General features: G+C 40.1%; 1 protein-coding gene across 3 annotated transcripts in view; it reads right to left on the bottom strand.

Moving 5' to 3' along the window:
* The window catches only part of fn1b (fibronectin 1b), a 31221-nt gene extending 10201 nt beyond the window's left edge, over positions 1 to 21020 (bottom strand). The window contains exons 1-27 of one of the 3 annotated variants that reach the window (XM_042493028.1): positions 20727 to 21020; positions 20309 to 20434; positions 19857 to 19994; positions 18875 to 19006; positions 18300 to 18437; positions 18075 to 18221; positions 17787 to 17975; positions 17178 to 17360; positions 16245 to 16421; positions 14394 to 14549; positions 14170 to 14298; positions 13907 to 14050; positions 11201 to 11322; positions 9444 to 9612; positions 9184 to 9360; positions 8020 to 8148; positions 7836 to 7925; positions 7550 to 7744; positions 6125 to 6403; positions 5763 to 6026; positions 5580 to 5674; positions 4648 to 4816; positions 4401 to 4487; positions 3508 to 3699; positions 2265 to 2543; positions 1850 to 2041; positions 1666 to 1755 (exon numbers count right to left, since the gene is read on the bottom strand). In XM_042493028.1, coding sequence (XP_042348962.1) covers positions 1666 to 1755; positions 1850 to 2041; positions 2265 to 2543; positions 3508 to 3699; positions 4401 to 4487; positions 4648 to 4816; positions 5580 to 5674; positions 5763 to 6026; positions 6125 to 6403; positions 7550 to 7744; positions 7836 to 7925; positions 8020 to 8148; positions 9184 to 9360; positions 9444 to 9612; positions 11201 to 11322; positions 13907 to 14050; positions 14170 to 14298; positions 14394 to 14549; positions 16245 to 16421; positions 17178 to 17360; positions 17787 to 17975; positions 18075 to 18221; positions 18300 to 18437; positions 18875 to 19006; positions 19857 to 19994; positions 20309 to 20434; positions 20727 to 20868 — 4330 coding nt within the window. In that variant the 5' untranslated portion in view covers positions 20869 to 21020. The remainder of the gene's footprint in view (positions 1 to 1665; positions 1756 to 1849; positions 2042 to 2264; positions 2544 to 3507; positions 3700 to 4400; positions 4488 to 4647; positions 4817 to 5579; positions 5675 to 5762; positions 6027 to 6124; positions 6404 to 7549; positions 7745 to 7835; positions 7926 to 8019; positions 8149 to 9183; positions 9361 to 9443; positions 9613 to 11200; positions 11323 to 13906; positions 14051 to 14169; positions 14299 to 14393; positions 14550 to 16244; positions 16422 to 17177; positions 17361 to 17786; positions 17976 to 18074; positions 18222 to 18299; positions 18438 to 18874; positions 19007 to 19856; positions 19995 to 20308; positions 20435 to 20726) is intronic. The other 2 variants (XM_042493044.1, XM_042493035.1) reach the window with 2 other exon arrangements.
* Between the last annotated feature and the right edge of the window lie 4252 nt (positions 21021 to 25272).

Below are 25272 nucleotides of genomic sequence, written 5' to 3'. Positions count from 1 at the left end.
GTTCTGTTCTAAAGCAGAGCCCACAAATCTTTTCTGCCAGTTGCATAATTAATAAGTTTTTGAAATGCAGTGATTTGCTGATTTTTATGTTAAATGCTTCTGTCTTCTGTTTTGATACGTTTGTAAACATCTTTACTGAGAAAATACTGGGCCTCATGCTGGAAGCCATATATAAACAAATGCTCTCTTATTTTGTTTCTATTTGTTCTGATTTTGTTAATATCCATTCATACAGAGCACACGCGCCATCCCGCTTCACCTGTCAATGAACCTCGGTGGTTTATAACATCATCCGTGGCCCGATCTCTGCCCTCCGTGCTAAGTTTCTCTACCGACTCCCGTACTGGATATTCCTCTACCCATTCACCGCTGCGGGCTCCTGTTGAAGCCCGGGCGTGTAAGGCATCTCCCTGGGTTATTCTGTCCGCTCCCCAGCCTCGGTGTCGCCCGGCTTTTCCACCACCTACCGTCCTCCGCTTTGCTGGCTCTGGTTTTCCCTCTTTTTCAGCTCACTGGCATGCTGCTGTTTATCCGGTGGATACTCCTGAGCTTCACGGTGTTGCTCCTTTTGAACTCCGCGCCTGGTGATCCAGCCACTAGCTCCAAGCTCAAGCTAGTCCCCTCCGCCCCGCTCCCCAGCCGGATCCCACAGCCGCCATATTCCATCATGCCTCCGCTTTTTACTTCCACCACGGATCCACAACCACGCAGACCTCCACCCCCGTCCTCACAGATGCTCTGCTCGTTTATTTAACCACAATTTCTATGGAGCTACTCTCGTCCCGAAACTTCATTCCGACTCCCGCCTGTTTGGTCCTGCCGCTTCCGCAACTTTCCCAAAACGTCATCACAGCAAACAGCACGTGATATAATCCAACCCAATCCCCGTCCAGTTCCGCATCATCCACAACCAATCAGAAAGCAGACTCACCTAAAACTCGCCCTCTTTAACACCCGTTCCCTCCACAATAAAAGTCTCGTTTTAAACGAACTCATCACAGACAATAACTTACATTTTATCCGTCTTACTGAAACCTGGCATAAACCACTGGACTATTTTATATTTAACCAAACCACTCCCAAAGGATACTCGTATATGGAAAAATCACGTTCTTTTACAGTTTTACAGTTCAGAAATTGTTTCCATTGCAAGAAAACATAAGTTTTAGATTCAAAGAATATTTTTTTTAAAGCATGAATATCATATAATCAAATTTAGTTTATTATATGTTTTAAGTAATGACTGGATTGTTAAATTAGGGCTACAGAAATACTACTTAATTTGGTCCATTGACTCAGATTACAGCAGATTTATTAACTGTTCATCCCTCTCCTAAATTCTGACATGGCATTTATAGCATCACAAATGTATTTCTATTACTGTTTGTTTTTTTTAATCCTGTAACGCCAATCTATTTAGAGATCGTTCTCTATGCTAAAAAGTAATTTATGATTGAGTTATCATTCAGCACAAGAATGTTCAAGTTGACTTTCCATATTTTTTCTCTTCACTAAAAATTAAGAGAAAATATAAGAGAAATTTATGAAAATTTTGCTGCATAAGGTCCAATGTTTTGTTTCTATGTAATAAAGCACTATTAAAAATGTATAATACAAAAACTGACATTAACAAGTCTCTCGGCACCCACTTTGGGTCATACTCACTTGTCCTCTGAGTCCCTGTGGCTGGTTCACTCACTCGCTCACCGTACACACACAAAACACTGATATGGTATTCAGTGTTGGGCAGCAGATCTATGGAAGTGGAGCGATTAGTATACAGTTAAAAATACAAATCCAGCTTTCTTTCAGACACTTTTAAACAGTAACAATCTAAAAGGCGTCTTACTCTCCAGCACGAAGGTATTGGTGCCTCCGCCAACATTAACCTCCTTGATGTCATCGTCTGTAGCTACAGGGTGGTAACGGATAACAAATCGGGAGATGTCGCTTGGATTGGCAACATGGGGGACTGTCCATGTCACCCTAATGTGGTCAGGACCCACCCCGTTAAACTGCAGGTTGGTGGGAGCAGGAATGGCTGGAAAAGTGAGGGGTTAAAAGTTATAGCTAACACAAGAAAAAAACAAAAGGAACATTAAAATGCTGATTTGAAATGTGATTCAAAATAAAGGAAATTTCTGAAATGTACTGATGTACTGTAGTGTTTGAGTTAATCATGTGCGTTGTTCATGAGCCTTCATCTATTCTCTCAGATCAAAACCCAAACCCTTCCCACGAATGGAGTGAAAGAGTTAAATCACCAGCTTGTGTTTGCTTTGTTTGTGTGGTCGGCTCGCTTTCCCCCTCCTCTGTTACAGTGAAGATACTGATGTCATAGTCCACGCCTGGCTCCAAACCACGAATCGTGTAATACCCATCAGATGCATCCACCATGTCTTGAAAAATTGGCAAGCTCTCGCCTGACGTTACCACTGTTATCCGGTAAGCAGTAATGGTTGAATAGTTCAGAGGGATCCAGCGCAGCCCGATGGTGGTGTCAGTAATGTCGACAAAGTCAATGTGACTTGGTGTGGGGATTTCTGGAAGGGTTAGGCCAGTTGCAAAGCGCAAGCAAGAGAGACAGAAAGACCCAGTAGCCATAATAATTACATTAGTTATATCAAAAACATTCATTTCATTCCCAATAAAGCAGTCAGAAATCCAGCGCATAACAGAAGCCATGCTAGATAGAGATAATTACAAATTACTAAAGCTCACAATTCACATTCACAGTTTACTTTGTAATTAAGGCAGATTGATACTGCTGATCTGGGCATGCTAAAAAAATAAATAAAAAAAAAAAAGAATTCACCATCACCCAATTAATAAACATGACTTCCATGCATGTGCCAATGATCATGTTAGTAGTAGGTTATGATAATTAAAGCTGCATTAAACAGTGTGTTTTTACAAAGGGGATGTTCATTGTTAAAAACAAACAGAGAATCAGCCCCCAACTCTGCAGCTGCAAGGAGATTTAAGCCTCTTTTTTACATCTCACTAAAGACCAACACATTTTTGATGGAGCTGGCGGACAAACAAAGCTTTGAATACAATTCTTATGATGTTGCTCTGTTCCAGCTGATTGTGTGTGTGTGTGGGCATTTTTCTGCTAACCTCTCAGTCATAATAGCTTTGACAGCTTCTTTTTTTTTTAGAAATAAGGTCCCATGGTGGTCCAGCGGAACAGGGTGGGAGTTTGCCTCTCTATTTAAGCTTCTTTCTTTTTTTCATTTTTTTTGAAACTGCGCCTATTTCCAGAACAATGCATTTGTAGGGAAAAGGTGCCAGAGCATGAAAAGGAACACACTGTAAGGGCGGGAATAATGAAAATATTATTGCAATGACAGGAAGTGAAACACTGGCTCCAGTTTGACTTCGACCCAGCCTTTTGTGGCAAATTCATCTCTTGTTTTTTCCTCCTCTCTCTCACAGACACTCAGGTTTTTTCTGTTATGTGTTTGATGCCTATTATTGTATGAATGCTTTCCTGGTGGTTCATACCTGGCGTGACAATCGTGGACACAGGCACACTTTCCAAATGGCCCTTGGTAGTGAAGACACTGATGTTGTACTCCGCCCCTGGATTCAGGCTCTCTAGCATGACCGAGGTCTGATCAGCTCGGGCAAACTCTTCCAGGGTGTTTCCTCGCTGGCCGTTGGTGGGCGTGCTTGTCACCCTGTAGCCTGTGATGCCTGCAGAGGGGGGAACATATAGACTGTATAAGAATATTGGACGTACTCAACTTGACGTCACCCATTGGTTTGTAGACTCCTGTTTTGAAGCTCAAGAGTGCCATCTTGGATTTTTGAAGCTAGAAGTCACCATATTTGGATGAGAGGGTGGTGCTGCAGAGGAGACAGGGGTGGATCTAACTCATAGACTGTAGTGACACCCCTCACACAGCCTGTCACTCAAATTGGCCCACCCATAAATATGCATAACTTTAAGCCTTAATGAAATTTGAATGGGTGAGTTACATAAAGATTCACCCCCTGTACAGTTGTTGTGTTGAAATTAGCAAAAGAGATCAAAAACGTTTTTTGTTTCAGGCTGTAAGCGTGTTAATTTCTGCTGTAAAGTTGGGCATTTTAACATGGGGGGCTATGGGGATTGACTCACTTTTGGAGCTTGCCTCAAGAGGCCTTCAGAGTAACTGCAGTTTTTGGCACTGGCTTAATTTTTTAGCCCCACACGTGCCGGTTGGGGAAACATTACAAATGTGAAGCAGATAGAACATAATGTGAAGAGGTTTTTGCAGGTGAGGAGTCAGAAAGAAATACCGGGAAGAGACATGTGTCCTTGTGAAAAAAAGAGATACCATTCGAAGGCCAAGGTCTAGACTTGACTTGATCCAATGTGCTGGCAGTGCGTGGGAAGCACAGTCAATATTTACCTGGTGTTTTGGAAGCTACCCAGTGGACAGTGAGATCTCCTGTGACAGGGCTGGACTCCACTCTGAGGTCAGTGGGAGGAGACAGGGCTGCGAGGACAGGAAAGCACATCATGACACATGCATGAGAAACTTGATTTGATGCAGCAGTTGCTTCTTAAACAAACTTATGCCAAATTGTTGAAACAGTGCTGCGTGGGCATACAAGGTATTTTATAGTCACTTTTTTTACGGTAAATTGGATACGTACAAGTGACAACACTGCGCGTGACAGGGCTTCCACGGTTGCGTCCGTTGAACATGGGCTGAACGCTGTAGGTATACTTAGTTCCAGGGATCAGATCAGGAATATAAATGCGTCCAGAGCCAGAGGTCTGTTCTCTGGGAGACTCGCCTTCCTGGCTTGGGAGCACAGACAGCTGGGGAGAGGGAGGAGGACAAGCAGAGATCAGAAACCTAGAAAATATTCCTCAAGCATACTGCAGCAAAGACGTAAAATCCACATTTTTTGGCCACCAAGGGGCAGTGCAACAAACTTTTAACACAATAACTGACATATTATCACTAGGGCTGTCAAATTGTATTTTTTTTTTTTAACCACGATTAATTGCTGAATTATAATAGTTGATCGCAATTTATCACATATATTTATCATGTTTTCAGTTCCATAATTTTGCATTACAAAACAAACAGTTTTGAAGTCCATATTGGCAATTTTTACCATACTGTTTTAATCAAGAATCAAATGACAGTAAAAAATTGCATGGGAGGAGCATAAAGTAGGCAGGTCTATAAAGGAGATACTCATGGGTACCCACTGAACCAAGTTTAATTGAGATATCTGGAGGTCAGAGATCAACAGACCCCTGTGCGGTGGCCATGCCGTTTTTCCATCACCAAAATTTAGCCTAAATTTGGAGTGTTACTCTGCCTCCTTACCAAGAAGCTAGCATGACATGGTTGGTAAGGCTGGATTCTTAATGTTTTCAAGTTTCTCTTTGACTTAAAAACACAGCCCGGTCCAGCTTCTCTGAGACAGAAATTATTGCTGGCTATTAACACGTTTAAAACAAATAATGTCTTATGTACAGACCTCAATCACATCGTGATTAACGCATTAATGCTGGCAGCTCTGATCGTTTTATTTGTTTGTTGATATGGTGAGAGAGGTCAGGTGTCTACCTTGTAGCTGAACCTGGGGACAGGTATCCAGGTAATGATGATAGAAGTGTCAGTGACTTCAGTGCTGAAAACAGGAGCATTTCCCATCTTGGGAGCTGGGAGGTAGACAGAATTGGGTAAATAAATTCAAATGTATTGCAACAATGTATTTTACTCTCTGCAGATGTTTCTCATAATACTGACTGGTGGTAAAATATTTGGTGACGCCCTCGCTGAGCTCGTTGTCCAGCTCAGAGTGCAGGGTGGCAGTGTACTGGGTGTCTGGACGTAAATTCCTCAAAGGGTACTGGGTCACCCTGCCAGGGATCCTCTTCTCAATTGGGTTAGAGCCCTCAATGCTCAGGAAGAGACGATAGCCACTGATGATGGCACGGGGAGCCTCCCAGATGACCACTGCACTGTCAGGGCCGACGTCAGTAAAACGCACATCAGTGGGTGAATCAGGTTCTGGAGGGGTTAGAAAAAACAAATGTAAGGCAGAAAATCTTTTATATTGTCATCCCTTTGCGTCCAACTCTGGCTCCCTTGTCCATGGTTACACTTACTCGTAGACTTTTCTCCAACCAGCGGCTTGCTTTCCACTCCGCCATTGATGGCATAGATGTAGAAGCGGTATGGTGTACCCGGCTGCAAGTGGGTGATATCAGCATATGCATTGGGCGAGATGGGCCACTGCAGCAGCCTTGTCTCAGTGCCATCAGGAGCAACAGGAGTGAAGTGCACCTTGTAACCAGTCACCTCGCTGGGTGGACCAGTCCAGGTGATGGTGATCTTCGTGTCTGTAACCTCATAGAACTGCAGGTCTGTGGGTGCCGGGACCTCCTCTGTGGACAGGAAATGATAGAATGATTGACAAGGGGTTAGAGGCAAATTCGCATTTCCTAAGTGCAAAGCATGACGTGCCTTACTTACTTAAGAATGTCAGGGTAAGCAAATAAGAGGCAGGGTAAAGCAGAGTAAGGAGGGTCACCCCTTCGCTTTCCTCAGAAACGCAAATTTGCATACTGAAACAGAGCTGGGCTTTAAAGCCAAGTTGAAACAGTGGCCAACCAATGTAACTTCATGCGCCACTGAGCAACTTCACTAAGCCTCCAACACTGTATCCAGTTCTTTGTATATATCAATGACCACTAGTAATGCTAGGGCGCAATGTTTTATGAGTTAGTCCTTATTTTTGGTGGGCAAATACTGAACGTAAACATAATTTTATACAAAAAACCCCAACATAAAAAGCTTATTACAACAGTCTAAAAGCCTGTAGCCTGTTGCTGCAATTTTGTAAATATCCTCAACATGAAACATCGGTGCTATAAAAGGCTTTAACAGGTCACAGATCACAACAATGAAAGGCTCATATAAAGCAGAAAACATGAGAAATGCTAAACCAGACTAAACTCGGAGCTGTTCTCTATAGCATCTGGTTTTGATTTTGGAGCTTCATAAAATGGTACATTTTGCTGTGCCAGGCACAAGGAGAGTCAGAAATCCAATGTAAGATGTACAGAGGATTTATGGAGTGTGTGTGTGTGTGTGTGTGTGTGTGGGCTGTACACGCATGCTTGCTTTTCATATATGTCTGAACAGGTGTCTGTTTCTGAGCTCACCATGATTAAAGAGAGGTCATTCAGAGGCCACAGCAGACTAAGATGAAGATAAGAAGATACTACGATAGCATAGCTGTAAGAGTATATTTTGACAAAGCAATGTTTTGACAAGCTAAATCTTTCCCAAATACTGGAGAGCTCCTCCTAAAGCTCTATGACCCTATAAGGAGTCTAGTGCAAGTATAAACTTAATCTGCTCAGATTTCACTGATAGCCAAAAGATAAAGAATGATATAAAAAGTATTAAGGAAAAATAGAATAGCATATCGTTAATGTTTTATTCAAATAAAAACCTGACATTGGAGTAAGTTATGAAGCAGTTTTCATTCATTTCAGCTTGTGTATTTACTGTTTAAATGTGTGTACCTGGTAGAGGAGATCCAGCGGTGTTGACTTGTACAAAAACAGGCTCACTCTCCTGCTCCTCCTTCACAGCGTAGATGCTGATGTTGTAAAGGAGACCGGGGTGAAGGTCAACAAGGGTCACTGAGGTCTCTGAGTCCGGCAGGTTCAGCTCAGTGCTGCTGCCTTCCACTGAAGGCGTGTACACCACACGGTAACCTGGCAGGCACAGTTACACACAGCCAAAATGTCATGGATCTCTACATAGAACTAAATCACACATAACCACACATGCAGACATGATCTATACCAGTAATAGGAGCCTGGGGCCTGGACCAGCTGATTCGGATGGAGCTCTCTCCAACATCATCAACTGCATGTTGAGCAGGGGTGTCCGGAGCTGGGGAAAGGAAAAGAATGAAAATCATTCATGTTGTATTTTGTGTAAAAACTGACTTGATTCATGACAAAGAGAAGAGGAGGGATTCTCCCACCTGTAGTCTGAGAGGTAGTCAGAATGAGGTTTGGTTGTCCCTGATCTGGGAGCTCGTAGACGTTGACGTTGTATCTGCGTCCTGGCAGGAGGTCCCCAATAGTGACAGAGGTGGCTGTGCGAGGAACATCTGGAGAAGCAAACAAAATGTTTATGATGACACATAAAAGTATATCCATTGTAATTATTTGTAATGTCTTTTAGTATGATTTTGCTGTGCATTTATACCATGATACCTATGTTGTCAGTATTTCTGGATGATAGAAACCATTTTGGGCAGCGCTGTTGGATTTTTATATGATTTTTGCATCAGTGTAATTATGTATCTAAGTACCTACCTTAGCCAAAACAGACAGAACTCTTTGACTTTTTTTCCAGAAAATATATTACATGATTATTTTTGTCTATACATTGATATAAAATGACAGAAACGATACGATATGATACGAAATGATACAATATAATACGGTGAGGAACAATACGATATGATATGTTGTGGTAAGGTAAGGGAAGGAACGATACAATATGATACAATACTAATTTGTAATACATTATGGTAAGGTGGTGTAAAGTAAGGTAAGGTACAATATGATTTGATACAATTTGATCCAACATGATACTGTATGGTAAGGTAGGTTAAGGCAAGGTAAGGTAAGATAACAAATGATATGATAAGATATGGTAAGGTATATTATGGTATAATAAAGTAAGGTAAGGTGGGTTAAATTTGATACGATAGGATACAGCATAGTAAGGTAAGGTAAGGGAGAGTAAGTTAAGATAAGGTTTAGTAAGGTCAGGAATGATACATTTCCATATGGTACATTAAAGGTAAGCTAAGGTAAGGTACAATACAATATAATACGATATGATGCAATATGAGGTGATGCGATGCCATAAGATAAGATAAGATAAGATAAGATAAGATAAGATAAGATAAGATAAGATAAGATAAGATATAATACAATACAACAGAGGATTTTACCCATATTGTCCACTTATAATAGAGCTGGTGTCACAGGGCGTAATACAACAATTCCTTTGATCACATTTAACCTGAGATACATCAGTCAGAACTTCAGCAGTAAAAGTACCGATAAATCAATCAATTTTTGGTATGTGACATTATGAAGGCATTATGGAGGAATCAGTGAAAGGCTCTTACTCAGGATTTTAGGCTTGGCTCCATCCTCACTGAGCTCATACTCCACCCTGAAGCCAGAGATGGTACTTGACGCTGATGTCCAGGACACAACGAAGCTGTTTGAGGTGATTTCTGTCACCGACTCCGAAGTGTCCACCACTGGAGGCGGTGGGGTCGTCTCTCCCTCTGATGTTTCCACTGGAGAGATAAAAGAAATATAATGTTCCTGTGAACAGTGTCTTCAGAGTTGTGGTGTGAGAGGATGTTGCTGCTCTACTCACAGGAACCGTGCGTGGTGGTAAAATCGAAGCGTGTGACTTCGCGGCGTCCGTAGCTCAGGATGCTGATCAGCTGACCCTCATAGGTGACACCTGGACGCAGCCCGCTGATGGTGTAGGAGTTGAGGTGGCCGGGGACGGTGACTTCCTTCCAGGGATAACGGCTATTTTTCTACCAGAAGGAGTCAAGAGATAAAAAGTCAGTAGGTTACAAATTGTAACTACATAAAACATACAATGAAGATCATGTATTGTGATCAAAAGCCCGTTCTCAGCTGTTGTTTCCGAGCTCAAGAGGAAACTGCGAGCTTCAACTTTTAAGCGAACATGAACAAGAATACTTTAAAGCACTGATTCTCAAAGTGAGGGCCCTAAGCGGTCTATGGCACTCTGTCAGGGGGTCCGTGTAAGGATTTCAGAGTTAAATGAATAATATTTCAATTTTGAATCATACATTACATTCTTAACAAATAAATTGCATATTATATAAATATTTAGAATTCACATTTTCTTTAGCTTATTTATGCACTTAGAGTGAAAATGTATCATATATATAATATGTATGTTCTGAAATGTTCTTCAAATGAGCCTCTTTCTCTTGATTTACCTTTGACATGTTGTTTAGGTGCATTGTTATTTGCAGCTAGTTGAACTGATGTCATTTGTTTTATGGGCTGGGTTAAGATGGTGCAAATATTTTTAACACATCTTATATCTTCCTAATACATTTTTCTAATGTTACACTTTTCTTCTCAGTTGTATATTTATACAACTAAGAGTACAGAAGTGCAAAAACATGACTATGTCATGTTATTAAAGGGGACATGCATAATTGGGTCCCCCGTATACTCTCTATCTTGTAAGGAGTTGTTGGCTGGAGAAAGACAGAGAAGAACTGCTTTAAAGTGCTCAGAAAAATTGGTCTGTTTGAACAGTTTGAAAATCTGCAACAAAATTAAAACTAGGTAACTCCATCTGCTGATGTAGAGCATGTTATGTGACTGAAAGCGCAAGAACAGCGACTCAATTGACGTTGCGGTGAGATTGTTTTCTCAGCTGGATAATACGATTTCTAAAGTCTTTATGGCCTGTGTAAATCTTTACACTAATGAACAATTTTGACAGCACAGATGTGAGGGAACATTTTAAGAGAATTCACAGCCATCACTTATTGATTAAAAAAAGAAAAAAAATTAAGACCTCAAATAGTAGACTGTGTATTTTGGAGTGGACTCTGCCTCAGACTCGTTTTCTGCCACATCCTGCTCAAGGAGTATTTGGACTGGCTTTGCGCTCTGTTGGAAAATTGCAAACTTTCTCAGCAGGAGAGCCAGATGAGGGCTTTGAGTGACTTTTCCATCCAAAATACACAAACCCCGTCAGAGGAAATCTATTTGACTTCAATTAAGCTTCAGTAAGATTTTAGCCAGTCTGTCAGTCTTTGAGGTCTTCAAAGAGAAAAAGATGTGCGAGAAAAACAATCACAGGGAGGGGGATATTTTCATTGGAGGCTGCTGGAAAACAGAGTGTTTGCATGTGCAGACTGTAAAGGGGAGTTCATGTACCCTGTAATCACCTTGTTTGTCCATGTCCAAACTTCAGTCAACATTACCAAAAGCACTTGACTGTTTGCTCACCCTTACTAATGCTACCGGTCAGCAAATTTAAAACTACCTTTAAAACAACCTTTTAAGGGAAAAAAGAGAGCTAAGTTGCATTTACAAAGGCAACTTCTAAGCTGAACAAAAAACGTGACTCACGATTCTCCATTTGAGGATGTACTGAGTGATTTGAACAGATGAAGGGGGGTTCCACTGGATGGGGTGGGAGTCTGGCTGCTTTCCGGCCTCTGTGATGATCACCTGGACGGGTCTGTGGCCGCCTGAAGAGATTTAAGGGAAGACATTAGGAGAAGAGGGAGGACAAATCTGCCATTAGCCATGAGAAAAAGACTCACACATTGTCAAAGACATAATATAACAGTGTTACCTCTTAGAGAGAGTGGGTGAAAGCTGGCTACTTTTTGGTGAGGTTCTGCCAGCGGGATTCATCATTTTGGGACAGAACCAAACCACCAGACGGTGCTAAACCAGCTCAAACACCCACCGACATCTTACAATTCGATATAACACCAGAGCACCATATTCATCACAGTTTATCTACCCTCTGTACCTCCAACACAAACACACGCACACACACACACACACACACACACACACACACACACACACACACACACACATAGCTTCACACTCCTGCTCTGCACTCACACACTGATAATGTTCACATCAATGGTCAATTCAGTGGTGGAGGAAGTATTCAGGTCCTTTACTGAAGTAAAAGGACTAATACCACCTATGGAAATATTCTGTTACAGGTAAAAGTCCAGCATTGGAAATTGTATTTAATTAAAACTAAGTAAGTATAATCAGGTAAATATACTTATAGTATTAAAAGTAAAAGTATGCAATGCAGAAAAAAACAACTAAAAAATAACTTTAAAATGAAAGAAACACACCCAAACACTCAATATTACTTATAAATAGAAAAAACATCCCCAAACTCAAAATTATTTAAGAAGAAAAAAACTCACCCATCCAAAAAACTCAAAATTATGAAAAAAAATTAAAAATTTTTAAAAGATGATTAAATGATTATTAAACTAATTGTTGAAGCTGTACTTGTAACAAAGCATCATATTTTATAAATGCTTCTTTTGCTTTTTCTTGTGCAAAAATGTTACTTTTTTCAGTAACTAAAGCTGTCAGCTACATGTAGTGACTAAAAAGTGCAATATTTCCTTCTGAAATATAGAAGAGTAAAAGTGCAAAGTACCATGAAAAGAAACTACTCAAGTAAAATACAAGTATCTCAAATTCATACTTAACTACAGTACTTGAGTAAATGTACTTAGTTACATTCCACCCCTGCATAAATGTTGGAAGTTTTTTGGTCAGTGTTTGAATCCGGACACACAATGTGCTGCAGTACAAAAATAAAACGTTAAACATTTTTCCAAGCAAGAGGGAGGTATTGGAGGCAGGCGGAAGTGTGTATGAGAATACATCCCCTCCCCAACCCAGCATCCCTTTCCCCTCAGCAGGTCAGCACAACAACACCAGGTGGGGGAGGAAAAACCTCTCAGACTACAAAGACTACAAGGAGGACAGGGGTGATGTGATTGGCAAGCACTTCTCCATTTGGCAGACTTCAAAGTCAAGAAAAACACCAAACCCCCGCTTTCCTCCACTAACCTGGCAAGTGAACTTTTCATTTCAGTGACATGTGATCGGAGGTTAGGGGTAGGTGAGAGGCAGGACGTCAATAATGTAGGAGGGTTGAATAAGTTCAGCAAACACAAATTAAGCACTAACAGCTCTCGGCTTCAGTGAAAAAGCTACAGGAAAGGATTACATTGGAGACATTAATACCGCCTAATTAAATAATATTTAAAGGAATACTTCACCCCCCAAATAACCATTTGTATATTAATTGCTCAGCCTGTGTTACACTGAATTTGTGAATAAAACCTTGGTTTTCTTGCATGCCTCAAGTGAAAAAAGATCCAAAAACTAAGAAAAGGCTTGATGAACTTACTTAAAGGTAGGCTGTGTTTAACAGAAGTAAAACTATCTACATCATATGTACATGATCTACATCATACAAATATCCATTTACAAACTCTCACACAACTTGTGCAGTATAATCCAAGTCTAATTTATCCAGTTGTGTTCAGCATTTCCAAACAGACAGCCCTTTCAGACGGGAAACTGAATCAAAAGTCAAACTTATGTACGCTCTCTTTAAACACCAGACCCCATTGAAAAAGCAATAATTTTAGCTCACTGACCAAATGAGCTGTTGGTCTACCACTGCCTCAATCAGTTAGAAAGTGTGTCCTATTGTGTGACTTTTCTTAATCTGAACAAACCCTTAAAAACATCAAAATTATACAATAACACAAACATACCACCGATCAAGGCAGTGACAGACCAGCAGTTCCTGTGTTCGGTGAGATAAAATGAACGTTTTTGTCAGAAGAGAGCATCATTTCACTTTCGGTTCAGAGGGGCTGTCAGATTGAAGAGTACTGAACATGTAACTAGATAAATGAGACTTGAATTAAAGTGCATAAATTCATCAAGAAGTTTCTGTTTTAATTGTTAACCATAGAGGCATGACAAAAAAATAACGTATCTTTCTCAAATTTAACATACTTACTAATATTTCAAAGTTAATAATATGTATATTATCTTGCAATCTGGAGGAATTTAGGATTTGATTCTCTCACCCGATGATTACTTGGGCCCGAAACATCACACATGTAGAGATAATAAATGTTCATGGGTGCATTGTCTCGTGTGCAGACTCTATTTGTATTTTTGCAGATATTTAAATATGGGCCATGTGGACTCTATACAAACAGATCTGTGATAATGTTGGGAAGATTAGATTAGTTTTCATACTTTGGAAGGTCTGCTGAGGTTCACATCTCATCTCTCCAATCCCGTTGCCATAGCAATAACAGCGGTAGTGGATGTTATGGATGACTTTGTCCCAAGTTTCCCCAATCTGATGGAAGGCCCTGGTTTGTGGCTCCTGACACTGATCTATTCGTGGAAAACAGAAGAAAACAAAAAAGATCAGCTGGGACAAAAAGGGTGGGTTTGTATTTGTCAGCTGAAAGGTGCATAAGCATTTTAATTCCCCTGTTGAGCCATTAACGCACCAATAGCGTCACACTTCCAGCGCCCACGTCCTTGTCCGTAGCAGGTGCAGTTCATCATGTAGCCCTCGTCGTGGCGCTTGGAGAATTCCTGGTTTACCTCATAGTACAGGCCGTCAACAATACACTGATCTGCAAATGTTAAAAAAAAGGATTTAAGTCAACACAAAACCTTTATGCTTCAAGACAACTAATGTTTCAAATGTGAATGGAGTTAGCTCTCTGACCTCGCAGCTGTGAGTGAGCAACACAGCTCCACTCCCCGCGGCCGTTGCCCAGGCATGTGCACTCCATCATGTGACCCATGACATCATGGCGTTTGTCCCACTTGTCGCCCACACGGTGCATCGCTCCATCGTTGGTGGTACAAACCTCCTCGTGGGCTACATAAGGAAAGACAGGGAAAAATAAATGAAAGACCAACAGTACTGTGTGTGTTTGGAAAAGGGATTCTCCGCGGTCCTGTTACTCCAGTGTCTCTGTACGTAATCGAATGCTGTAAATGTGAGAGCCATGAGAGTGTCGTTACTCTCCCATGACCATAAACCTTCTCTTCTTTAAAGTTATTTGATCCTAAATTGTTAACAAATGAACCATGCAACCAAACAGTCATTAACATCTATGTTAAGATGAGATAAAATCAAAGCATTTACTGTAATTGCATCCTCTATCAAAAAAAAAAGCAATAATAGCTTAGAATTTGAATATTTTTGAGTTGAGCCATATGACCAAAGAGGATAAATTTTGCTGTCTTGTTTAGTAACTTCAGAAAGGCAGATTGTTTTTCCTTTGAAAAGAGCCATGTTAGCTGTTTCCCTGTTTCCAGTCTTTATGCTGAGTAAAGCTAACCGCCTGGTGGTTAAGTGGTGATTCTGCTTTTAGACATTACGCTCTAAAATGCTAGAACAGCCTGCTGGAGGAGACAGAAGAGCTGAAAATATTGATCTTTTAAGTCAGGCTTTTATGTAGTGTCTTACTATCAATATTTTATGGTTTATACTTATTGTTTTTCTTAATACGCTTTTTACAACTTCCAATGTTGTTTTTGTTTCTGTTTCTTCAATCCAACTGTAAAGAACTTTGAATTGCTTTTGATTTTTTTTAAGGGTGCTATGTAAATAAAATTTTGTTGATTGATATTACTTCATATTTAGCACACAGATATGAGCGTGGTTTTGATCTTCTCATCTAACTCAGCAGGAAAGTGAATGCATGCATTTCCTAAAATGTCAAACTAGTCCTTTAATCACATCTGTACATATGCCATGTAATCATGAGCTGGTAATTTGTGCATAAGACACTTATTTGAGAAGGCTGCAAATACACAACCAATGCACACTGCAGGAGTAAAAAAGAAAGTGGTCCTGAGCAATCCAGTTAGGTCAGGTTGGGGTGATGGATGAGTAACAAAACACAAGACTTTTCATTGTGGACTTTTTCCAGTGGACCAGTGTTTGGAACCATGTTAACCTGAAGAGAACTACATCATCACCATGTTTCTTTTCCTAAACAACCTCTGTAACTTTACATTAATAACTACATGATTTTGCGTTATGTATGTAACACCATTCACAGTTCTAGTTTGGAGGATATAATACAAAACATTGTATGAGCAGTGTTGGGAAAGTTACTTTTAAAATGTATAAAGTTACAGATTGCTAGTTACCCCATTAAAAATGTATGCCAAAAGAAGGACTTGCTACATGCCAATTAGATGTAAAGCAACAGAATGAATGTTTAATCAACATATGATCTTCATAATGAAAATATATTTTTTCCATATCTAACTTAACTTTGTAATCACCAACATTTTTGATTAGAAACAGTAATTTAATTACATATTTTTCTCTGATTACAATCACAATTTGTAACTTAATCACCTCAACTAGTTACCTGTAACTAGTTACTCCCAAACACTGTGCATGAGGATACACTGTGTCTATATTGTGAATATAACTTGGAAACCTTTATGTTTATGTAGAAGTAAAAAACGATGCTCAATTACTTCATTTTGTTAAACATTTTGTTTTCTGCATAGTGTGTGACAAACAAAATTAGACACAGTCACACACACTTACCAGCCATTGGGCAGAATCCAAAGCGCTGCTCTGTGTCGTAGTCGTGGGTGGTGCCACACCACCTCATGCCATCACGTCGTCCATCAGACGTGCAGTCGGTGTAGTTGCGGCCACTGTAGAGGAAGGGGAAGTGGCACAGGCCGCCATTGGAGTTTCCACCTCGTGTTGCCACAATGGCTGCAGCGGAGAGGGATACGCAACAGTTACTCTCTTATCCTATCTTTCTTTTCGAGTTTGGAGACTGTGGTGATTTTTGAAAGATTTGCCCCAATATTCAGTATTTTTTCATTTTTCATTATGAAGGAATGTCATTTACTGTTTGGAAACACGCTTGCCAGTGAAAATTAAAGTGAAAGTGAAAATGTGTCCCTTGGATACCTTCTGATTACAGTCTGGCACCTGGTGATTTTAAAAAGGCCCTGACCTCATCAGGGCACTGTGAGGGGACATGGCCCTAAATCTCCCAAACACAGAAAATAAGAAAATACAGGCAGAGTGCAGAGTCTCAAAAGTACAGAAAAGTACACTGCCACACACCTCTAGCAGGACATAAGTGATGATTGAGAGGGATTATGTATGTGTGAGTAGACTTAAATCCTGCATAATCTTCCTTTAAATGTGATAGCTTCTGTACCAAAAAAAAGCTGATTTCCATGTATCCCAGAGAGGGAACTCTGATACATTAAGACTTCAGTGCAAAATTAAATTTCATCAAAACAAAAACAAACAAGCAAATTGATAATTTGATGATAAATAAAACCCCACTGCAGGTTTCACAGACTTTTTAAAGGTAAGATATTGAATGGAAATCTTAAATAAATTGGTAGCAAATAATATTACCAGAAAAAAAGCTATGATTTTATTAAAGGCCAACATCAGCCCAATATATCAACAAACACAATAAAATGGTCGCTCCCTGTTCGTGAGTCTCACCATTCTTCTCAGTGCAGAAAGAGTACTTCTGGTCTCTCTCATAGTCTGAGGTTGTTGAGCACCAGAGCTGCCCGTCTGTGCGTCCGTCTGAGGTGCAGGAGTAGTAGGTCTTGCCCATGAAGACAAATGGGAACTCACATGGCTGACCGTCAGAGTTGCCACCATATGTTTGCTTCCTGGCCTCTGCACAGGGAGGAGAGAGAAGAGCGAGACAGCTGAAGAAATATCCTACAAATTGCAAGAAATTAGTAAAAGGTGACGAGAAAATTACCTTAAAAAAAAGTTCTAAAAGAAAGTTATCCAAAAAAATGGGGGAAAATGTTCTGTTTATACTTATAAAAAAATCATATTTAATTATGTTACAGAAAAATATATTATATTATGAAATATATAAAATAAATACTTTATTTCAGCACTTTTTCTGTCATTTGTGTGGGGTTTTTTGCTGTTGTTCTTTTGATAATTTTTGGGCTTCGTTTTCTCAACATGCTCGTTACTTTCTCCCCACGATTTTGGAATAAATTAAACCAATTTGCTTAGGCTTTAAATGGTTAATGTCAATGAGACCCCATTCCTCTTCTCTTCAGTGAGACCCCTGTTTTTACTCACCCCACTCCTGACAGCTGACTCCATTGCCCAGACAGGTACAGAGCATCTGCTTGTTGCCCTGGCTTCTGAACCAACGCTGTCCGTCATAGTAGTACGCTCCAGAGTCTGTGCGGCACGCCCCCTCGATGGGAGGCTCGGGCAGCTCCAGAGTTTGGGTGTGGGCGGGGGTCAACACGACGGTACCTGTGTCTGTACCACCAAGACAGATTGAAAGAATAATGAATCTCAGAGAAGACCAGAGTTAAATTTTCAGCAAAATGAAGCAAGAAATTAGATTTTGAGTCTCACTTCGGCCTGCATTGTGTCTCTCGCACTTCCATTCTCCACGGCCATTTCCTAAACACAGACACTGCAGGATGTTTCCACTAGTGTCGGTCTTTGTCCATGTGTTCCCAATACGATAGGACCTTCTGGTGTCCTGGTCATTGCAACGGTCTGGTGGGAGAACAAACAGCGATCAGCAGAAGAATGGAAAAGTGTGTGTTCACGTGTGAGTGTTTACACTCTTCTTACTTCTTGAGGTGCACGTGATGCGTCCATTTCCCTCTCCCAGACAGGTGCAGTCCAGCATCATCCAGCCTTGGTATGGTTTCTCCCAGGTCTCCCCCACAACGTACGATGATGCAGCGTTGTTATCGTAGCAGCGCTCAGCTGCTCAGAAAACACAAGAGATTTACTGAATCTGCAGTTTGTCACAGCAAACATTAAGAGGTGGTTTGGAATTGTGGTGTTTAAATCAGCACAGGCATTTCCAAGAGAAATAAACCAAGTGGAAATCAATAGCTGTGGCGTAAGATGGGCACACAGGAGAGGCGTGCTGACTGCACATTTACCTTGTTTGTCTTGACTGTTGTCAAATATTTACAATGCTATCAAACACAGTCATGCTTCTGAGAAATTGCCCTGTCTGTAACTGTGTGTGTGCGTGTGTGTGTGTGTGTGTGTGTGTGTGTGTGTGTGGTGGCTGATATACAAGCTTGCATATTTAACTTGCAATATTTCACATCTGCATTTCAGGGTTCATATGGAAAGTGTTGACGTCCTGGTTTCCCTGCAGTTTTTATATTTATGGAGGGAGAACTACTCACCCACGGGTTTGCAGGTCCATTCTCCTTTGCCATTTCCAAGACACACACACTCCAGCATGTAGTCAGCAGTGTCATGAGGCCTCTGCCAAGTGTCCCCAATTTTATAAGACCTCCCACCTTCATGGCAACGATCTGTGACAGACAAAATGTACTAAGCTGCATTGGCTTAAAAAGATCCTTAATATGCACTGTAACACATATCCACCATTCGGCTTTTGTGTGTTTATGTATAAACATGCACGCCTAACTCGTGACTTGCCAAGCGTTTTTAAGTCCTCCTCAGTCATTCACTAATATTCCACAAGACACTCTAAGGATTTTTATCTTCTGCATTGTCACGCTTCCCTTTAACAATAGTGACTGAAATACAGATGACTATCTTTTTGGAACAACAATCATCAATCTTCCACTTCAACAGCTACACTATTGTTATTCAAAAAACATCTAAAAGGAGCTCTAACTTGCAAAGACTCTTCACTTGTTCATTTGTAATGCATTTCTGTTTGTAAATACAAGACTTTTTGCAATTTGTATATTTCTATCGATTACTCAACCTTTGTTTTTATCTTTTTATTTTTATGTTTTAGTATTGTTGTTTAATTAGGGAGATATTTCTGTAAGCCATTTTGGCTTTCACCCTCTCCCGCACAATGTTTAAACTTTTTCTTTTCTGTCTTTCCTATAGACATATACGCAAAACAATAAACTGGACTTTATATTCAATCAATACACTTAAAGTAAAACATAAAACATCCTAAGGTGGTGCTGTTTTTCCAAAGCATGAAAGAAGAACTTCTGTAAATCCTGTAAAGTTCATATCAAGACAAATATACTTTGTTAATAAAGTATATAGGTAATATACTCTGTGCATACTAAGAAAAAAATGAATTAAAAATCACTAAAATGCTTTATCTTAGACATACATTACCATGATTTATATTGATTTTTCAGCTGCAGGTAGTTAAATATTCTCCTCACTCACTTGCAATGGTGCAGCTGATCTTGCCACGACCGGAGCCAATACAGGTGCAGTCCCACATCATCCCGTCCTTCGGTCTCTCATAAGTCTCACCGACCCGATATGTCCGTTCATTGTACTTATCATAACAGGACTCTTCCACTGAGAGAAAAACAGAGAAAGCACTGAAGGGTTAAGAGGCTATTACTGTTGAGGATGTTTCTCTTGCTGCGTAAGAGTTGTTTGTTTGTTTGTTTGTTTGTTTGTTTTAATTATTGTTTGTTGTTTTTTGTAATTAACTCAGGTCTGGTGATTCAGCCATGGTGGGATTTACTTTTTTTTAATTGCTGATACTGACACAAGTGTTCTGAATCATGTGATATTGGGAGAGGCAAATCAAAAGTTTTCACTTGTCTCAGGATGTGCCTGAGCCTGCAAAGACATTTCTATATCAAACCGGTTGGTCTCGCACTGACCTTCAGGTTTAGTTTTACATTTGATGCCTGCTGCTCCATTGCACGTGCACACCAGTGTACTACCAAGGTAGGGTTTCTCCCACTGCTCGCTCGGTCTGAATGAGCGACCATTTTCCTCACAGCCGACTAGAAATCATATCACAGGAGTATTTGTCACATAATGATTGTTAAACATTTTTGGACGTTTAAAGTTTAGGGTGATCTGATTGTTCTCAAACGAAATATTAGATCAAATTAATGCAAGGTAAAATAACAAAAATAACTGAAGGGTGATTATATTATTGATACAACAAATCACTTTCTGATGCAGAAAGAAAATGATTTTTTTTTTTTTTTTTGATTGGTTGGTTTACTTTTTTAAGATTTACAAGAATTAAACTCAGTAACACTTCATGTTTATGACAGTCATGGTACCAACCTGTAGAAACGGCCGCTGCGTCATGGAGCTCAGGATACACCTGATACTGGCCTGTTTGTCTTTTGCTCTTCTTTGGTAAGCCGTGGACTGCGCTGCTTACGCACAGCGCAACCAGTAACCCTGTCAGTGGGCTACCAGTCATTTTGTGAAAGACAAAAAAAATCAAGGTAAAGTAGAAAAAGTTAACAAAGCACGTTTTACCAAAAAAGAAGAATAAGAAGAAGCGAGTACAGAAGTAAGGTTTAGCTTAGAGAGATCTGATTTCTGTGACTAAGCTTCCCGCTGCAGCCTCGCAGCCGGTGCACCAGACTGAGGAGAGGGGCGCGCGCAGGTTTTATACCCGGACGCACCGCTGCAGCCTGCTGAGGGGGAGGGCTTTAACTGGAGGTCTGGATGACCCGCCCGAGTGTGAGTAATACTAACTCTCGACACTTTCAAGAAGCAACAAGACAAGAAAATATGAAGTTGTTATAAAGATGTGATGCCTGTTCGCTTCAGAGATCAAATCAGAGCTCAGTTCAGATGAGACGGCGCCCTGCGACCCGAAAAAAAGATATTAACAGAAAATATCAGAATGACAAACCATCATATTAAATACAAAATAGCTTGCTGGAAACATTAATTCAGTACAAGACACAGCTCTTAATCCATAACAAACACTGATGTTATCAGAGCACAGTTTTTTCAGCACAAGCACTATTTAAGGTGAATTTTCAGTTTTCAAGCTAATTTATTTTGCAAAGTGAACATGCTCAAAGCAATAATGTAATGCACTCCATGACTATTAAAATTATTACTTTAAATCTGACATTTTGAAATTCACATACAGTGCCATGAATATGCGAATTTACTTGTTTTAAACAGATCAAATTTGCTATAGCACTCACAACTTCCAAAACATAGTAGCTTTCTCATAAGTTCCCCCTGCATCTGCATTAACAAAGGCTACATTAAAATAAACGTGCAAACACGTTTATTCTTTCTTCACTGATATTCACAGGGAATGAAGATATTCACACTTATTCCAGAAATAGAAATTAAACAACTCAACTTATTTTTAGTGGGTTTTTTTTATCCAGACAAAATCATCAATTATCCCATCTTTAATTTGGTAGCTCTGAGCAGCAGGCTTAACAATATGTGAACCTTATTTCTGCACGCCAAATATTTCTGCATCCTAAAAAAAGCAAAAACATCCAGGAGCTGAACACAGCAGCTTGTTGGTGAAGGAGGAAGAGTAAAACTCCAGACTGTCTGAGTATATGCACTTCTCTCCATGTTGAGAAATCAAAGACAATCATCATTTTTCTTCAGAGTCTGTTGAGTCACAGTTTTCTATTATTTCCTTCCTGTTAATGTATACCAATAATTGAAGTTAAGGTGTTAATAGAATGTGTTGGCAATCAGCCAAATCAGCCAGTCCTACATCAATACTTTCCACCATATACACACACACACACACACACACACACACACACACACACACACACACACACAGTGTCCCTCCCCACCCTGCTCTACATCAATCAGTGTTTCCTTTACTTATTTGTCATGTCTGGTTTAGTCAAGTAAGTGACCGAGAAAAACAAGTCTGTGCTTTTACATTCAGACAGTCGGCACAAATTTCAGTGCAAAAACATGATCTTATGTTTTATGTTGGACAGTACAATGGGCAATTTAAAGCAGAGTATCCACCATTCTTAATTAAAAAAATAAACAAACATACATTATAAGTTACATTATGTGTATCTGGGGTAATATCTGGGGATATATATCAGCATTTGAAGACAGAATCAATTGTGTTTTGAAGAATTTTGCATAAAAATCATTCCTTGATTTTCAAACATACAGTGTTTTTGATGAAAAGCTACCCCTAAATGATTAGGATACTTGAATTCAGATGTTTCCAATATTCTTCTAAATCTCTGCTTAAATGACGTCAGATTAGATAATGCATTTTTTAAAAGTGATCACACATCACATATAAAGCTCAGTCTGCTCCAGTGGTTAACATCTGAAGCTTTATAGCAGCAAAACCAGTGAAATATTCACAATCAGGATGGCATTTGCATCGCTGCACCTTTGTATTTAATGGATTTATCTACTCATAACATGTTTGATGTTGGTTGGTCTTAAGTATGTGCCCACCAAAGGTCTGTGAGTTAATTTTTTGGGAAGTTTATTCCTGTGCCAAGACACAAAATGCTTTCAAAAACAATGTGCAAAAAGGGGTAAAAATAAGTGTTATGGTGCAGGAGCTGCTGGTTTCACTAAACTTACTCACGGTTCTGGTTTAGAGAGCAGCTACTGTGTGTGAGACGACAATGTAATTATTCCTGTCACAGGACTTTTGTGGAGCGGGTTGTAACCGAGGGCTAAAAAGTAAAACAGATGGTTTTGGGGAAATAGAGGAAGAAAACAGGAAAAAAAAGCCACTGTCCATGTTTTTAAAGTACAACTGAGTCACCAATTTCTCCTGTGTGGAAAAATCCTCCACACACTTTCCACTTGTGAAACAGCGCCAAACTGTGGAGGATCAAAACACAGTTTCAATCTGCAGGATCTTTAAAAAATGTAATGTCCATATTCACTAATGTTATACAACATATTTTCCCTGAAATGTGCACTTATGCAGCATCCGGGAGGAACTGGCGTTAAAGATTGTGTAAATATTTGTGAACAAAAGAGACATTCAGTTCCTACCAGAATGGTGTATTTAGGGTATGACTTAATTTCCTGGGCTGTTTGGTCTCACTGTGAGATTTATGAGCCGTCTCTGTTGAAGCCTCTGGAAAGCTGCCTGGCTTCTATCAAAATGATTCACCTCTTCTCTTCTTTTCTATCTGTCTCTGCTTTCCATACATTCATATTTCACCCGAGATTTATCTCCACTCTGGTTGTTTTCACAGTGAGTTTGTTGACCCTCAGAGTGAGTGATGTGTATTTTGGGGGGACTTAGTGGAGTGAAGACCTGATCTGATAATCTAAGACTGGCCTCACTGCAAAAAAGTATGATGTAATATTTTAGATCTGGTTTTCAGCTGCTCATCGTTTTTCATTAACTTCAAAACAACAATGGAAAGGACTTGTTTTAGACAGTTCACTGCAATTAACACAAAATGTGTATCTATTGCAGTCAAAGCTGCATTACATTTGCATGGGGATAAAGTTGTAAGCTGGTTTACAGTCCATTATCGAGCAACAACAATGTAGCTTTGCCAAAAACAAAAGCATAGATTACTTAATCAAACTGTTTCTGTAAGTTGATTTTATTGCTATTACAGAAATTAATGTGAAAACTATGGCATGCATTAAATTATGAGCTGTAATATAAAGCATTTGTCATTTTAAAATGCAATGTTTGTTGGTAAATACACTTATTTGCTTTCTTGTAGAGAGTTAGATGATGCAGTTGATGCCACGCTGTGTGCTATATAGCCAGCTAGCCTGGCTGCGTCTGAAGGTAATAGAGTCCAACTCCTGCAGCCAATCAAATCTGTGCTATCTGATATACATTGTGACTTGAGTCAGTAAGTGAGATATACATGCAGGACAGCTAAGACAAGAGACAACAATCAGAGAAATGCATTAGTCAGAGAAAGTAATTTGACAAGGTGTGCTCTAAAGGAAGAAAACAGACGCATGGACAGACTCTTACATGTCAATTCTTCCCACGAGCAGTTTAAAACCAGTGTGTCTCATATAGTAGGCAATTTTGTGGGAGGGTGGTGATTGAAATGAACCAGGTCCATCCTCCACTGTTAAAAATTACCCAATTACCCACTGCCTATAACACTGTCAAAGTCATGACAGACAGTTAAAAAAACTACAGTAACAGCTGCAGAGTCCTCAAGGATTTCCAAATCTGAAAAAGCTCTTCTAATATGTGCCAAGCTTTAACACATGTTGAGCCTTGGGAGCACTTGTTTTTAAAGTGTGGTTCTCCACCCTGGCTTCACCAAACCTTGGACGGGCCGCTTAAAGAGTGAGAGCCAGATGTCCACAGCTGGACGGAATAGTTAAGAGAAAGAGAGAGAGAGAGTGGAGGATTGTGGGAATGTGTAAAGAGAGAGAAAGGTGGAGAGACAGAAAGTCTGGAGGGTTTAGAAGAGAGTTAGAAAGTTGGAGGTGTTTGTTTTTTATGCACCAGGAAGGTGGAGGACAAGATGAGCAGTAATGGGACCATGTTTGTCTGTCCATCTGTCCAACTGTCTGTTCTCCTGCTTCCAGCTCCCTGCCTAGAGAAGTAAAAGTGGAACTATTTGTTAATTTGTCGCTTAAAATATGAAGAGAAGAATTTGATGTCATGACGAAGTTACGCAGAAGTTATGCAGAAGTTATGCAGAAGTTCAAACTCCACATGGCAAAAAAAACGGTTGAGCAATCTAATTTGAGGTTGTCAGCATTCTCACTGCTCCGCGTCATCACTCAGGTCTGAATCAGTCTGAATTTTCTGCACAGGATGTGAAGAGAAGCTGCTGGTCTGCTGGCGACAAATGCTAGAGGTCGCAGAGAGCAGGCGGTCCATGCAGAGACGAAACACTGA

This window comes from Plectropomus leopardus, chromosome 1, assembly GCF_008729295.1.
Source record: "Plectropomus leopardus isolate mb chromosome 1, YSFRI_Pleo_2.0, whole genome shotgun sequence".
Taxonomy (NCBI): Eukaryota; Metazoa; Chordata; class Actinopteri; order Perciformes; family Serranidae; genus Plectropomus; species Plectropomus leopardus.
Note: the sequence above shows the minus strand (reverse complement) of the source record. Positions and strands in the feature narration are given on the sequence as shown.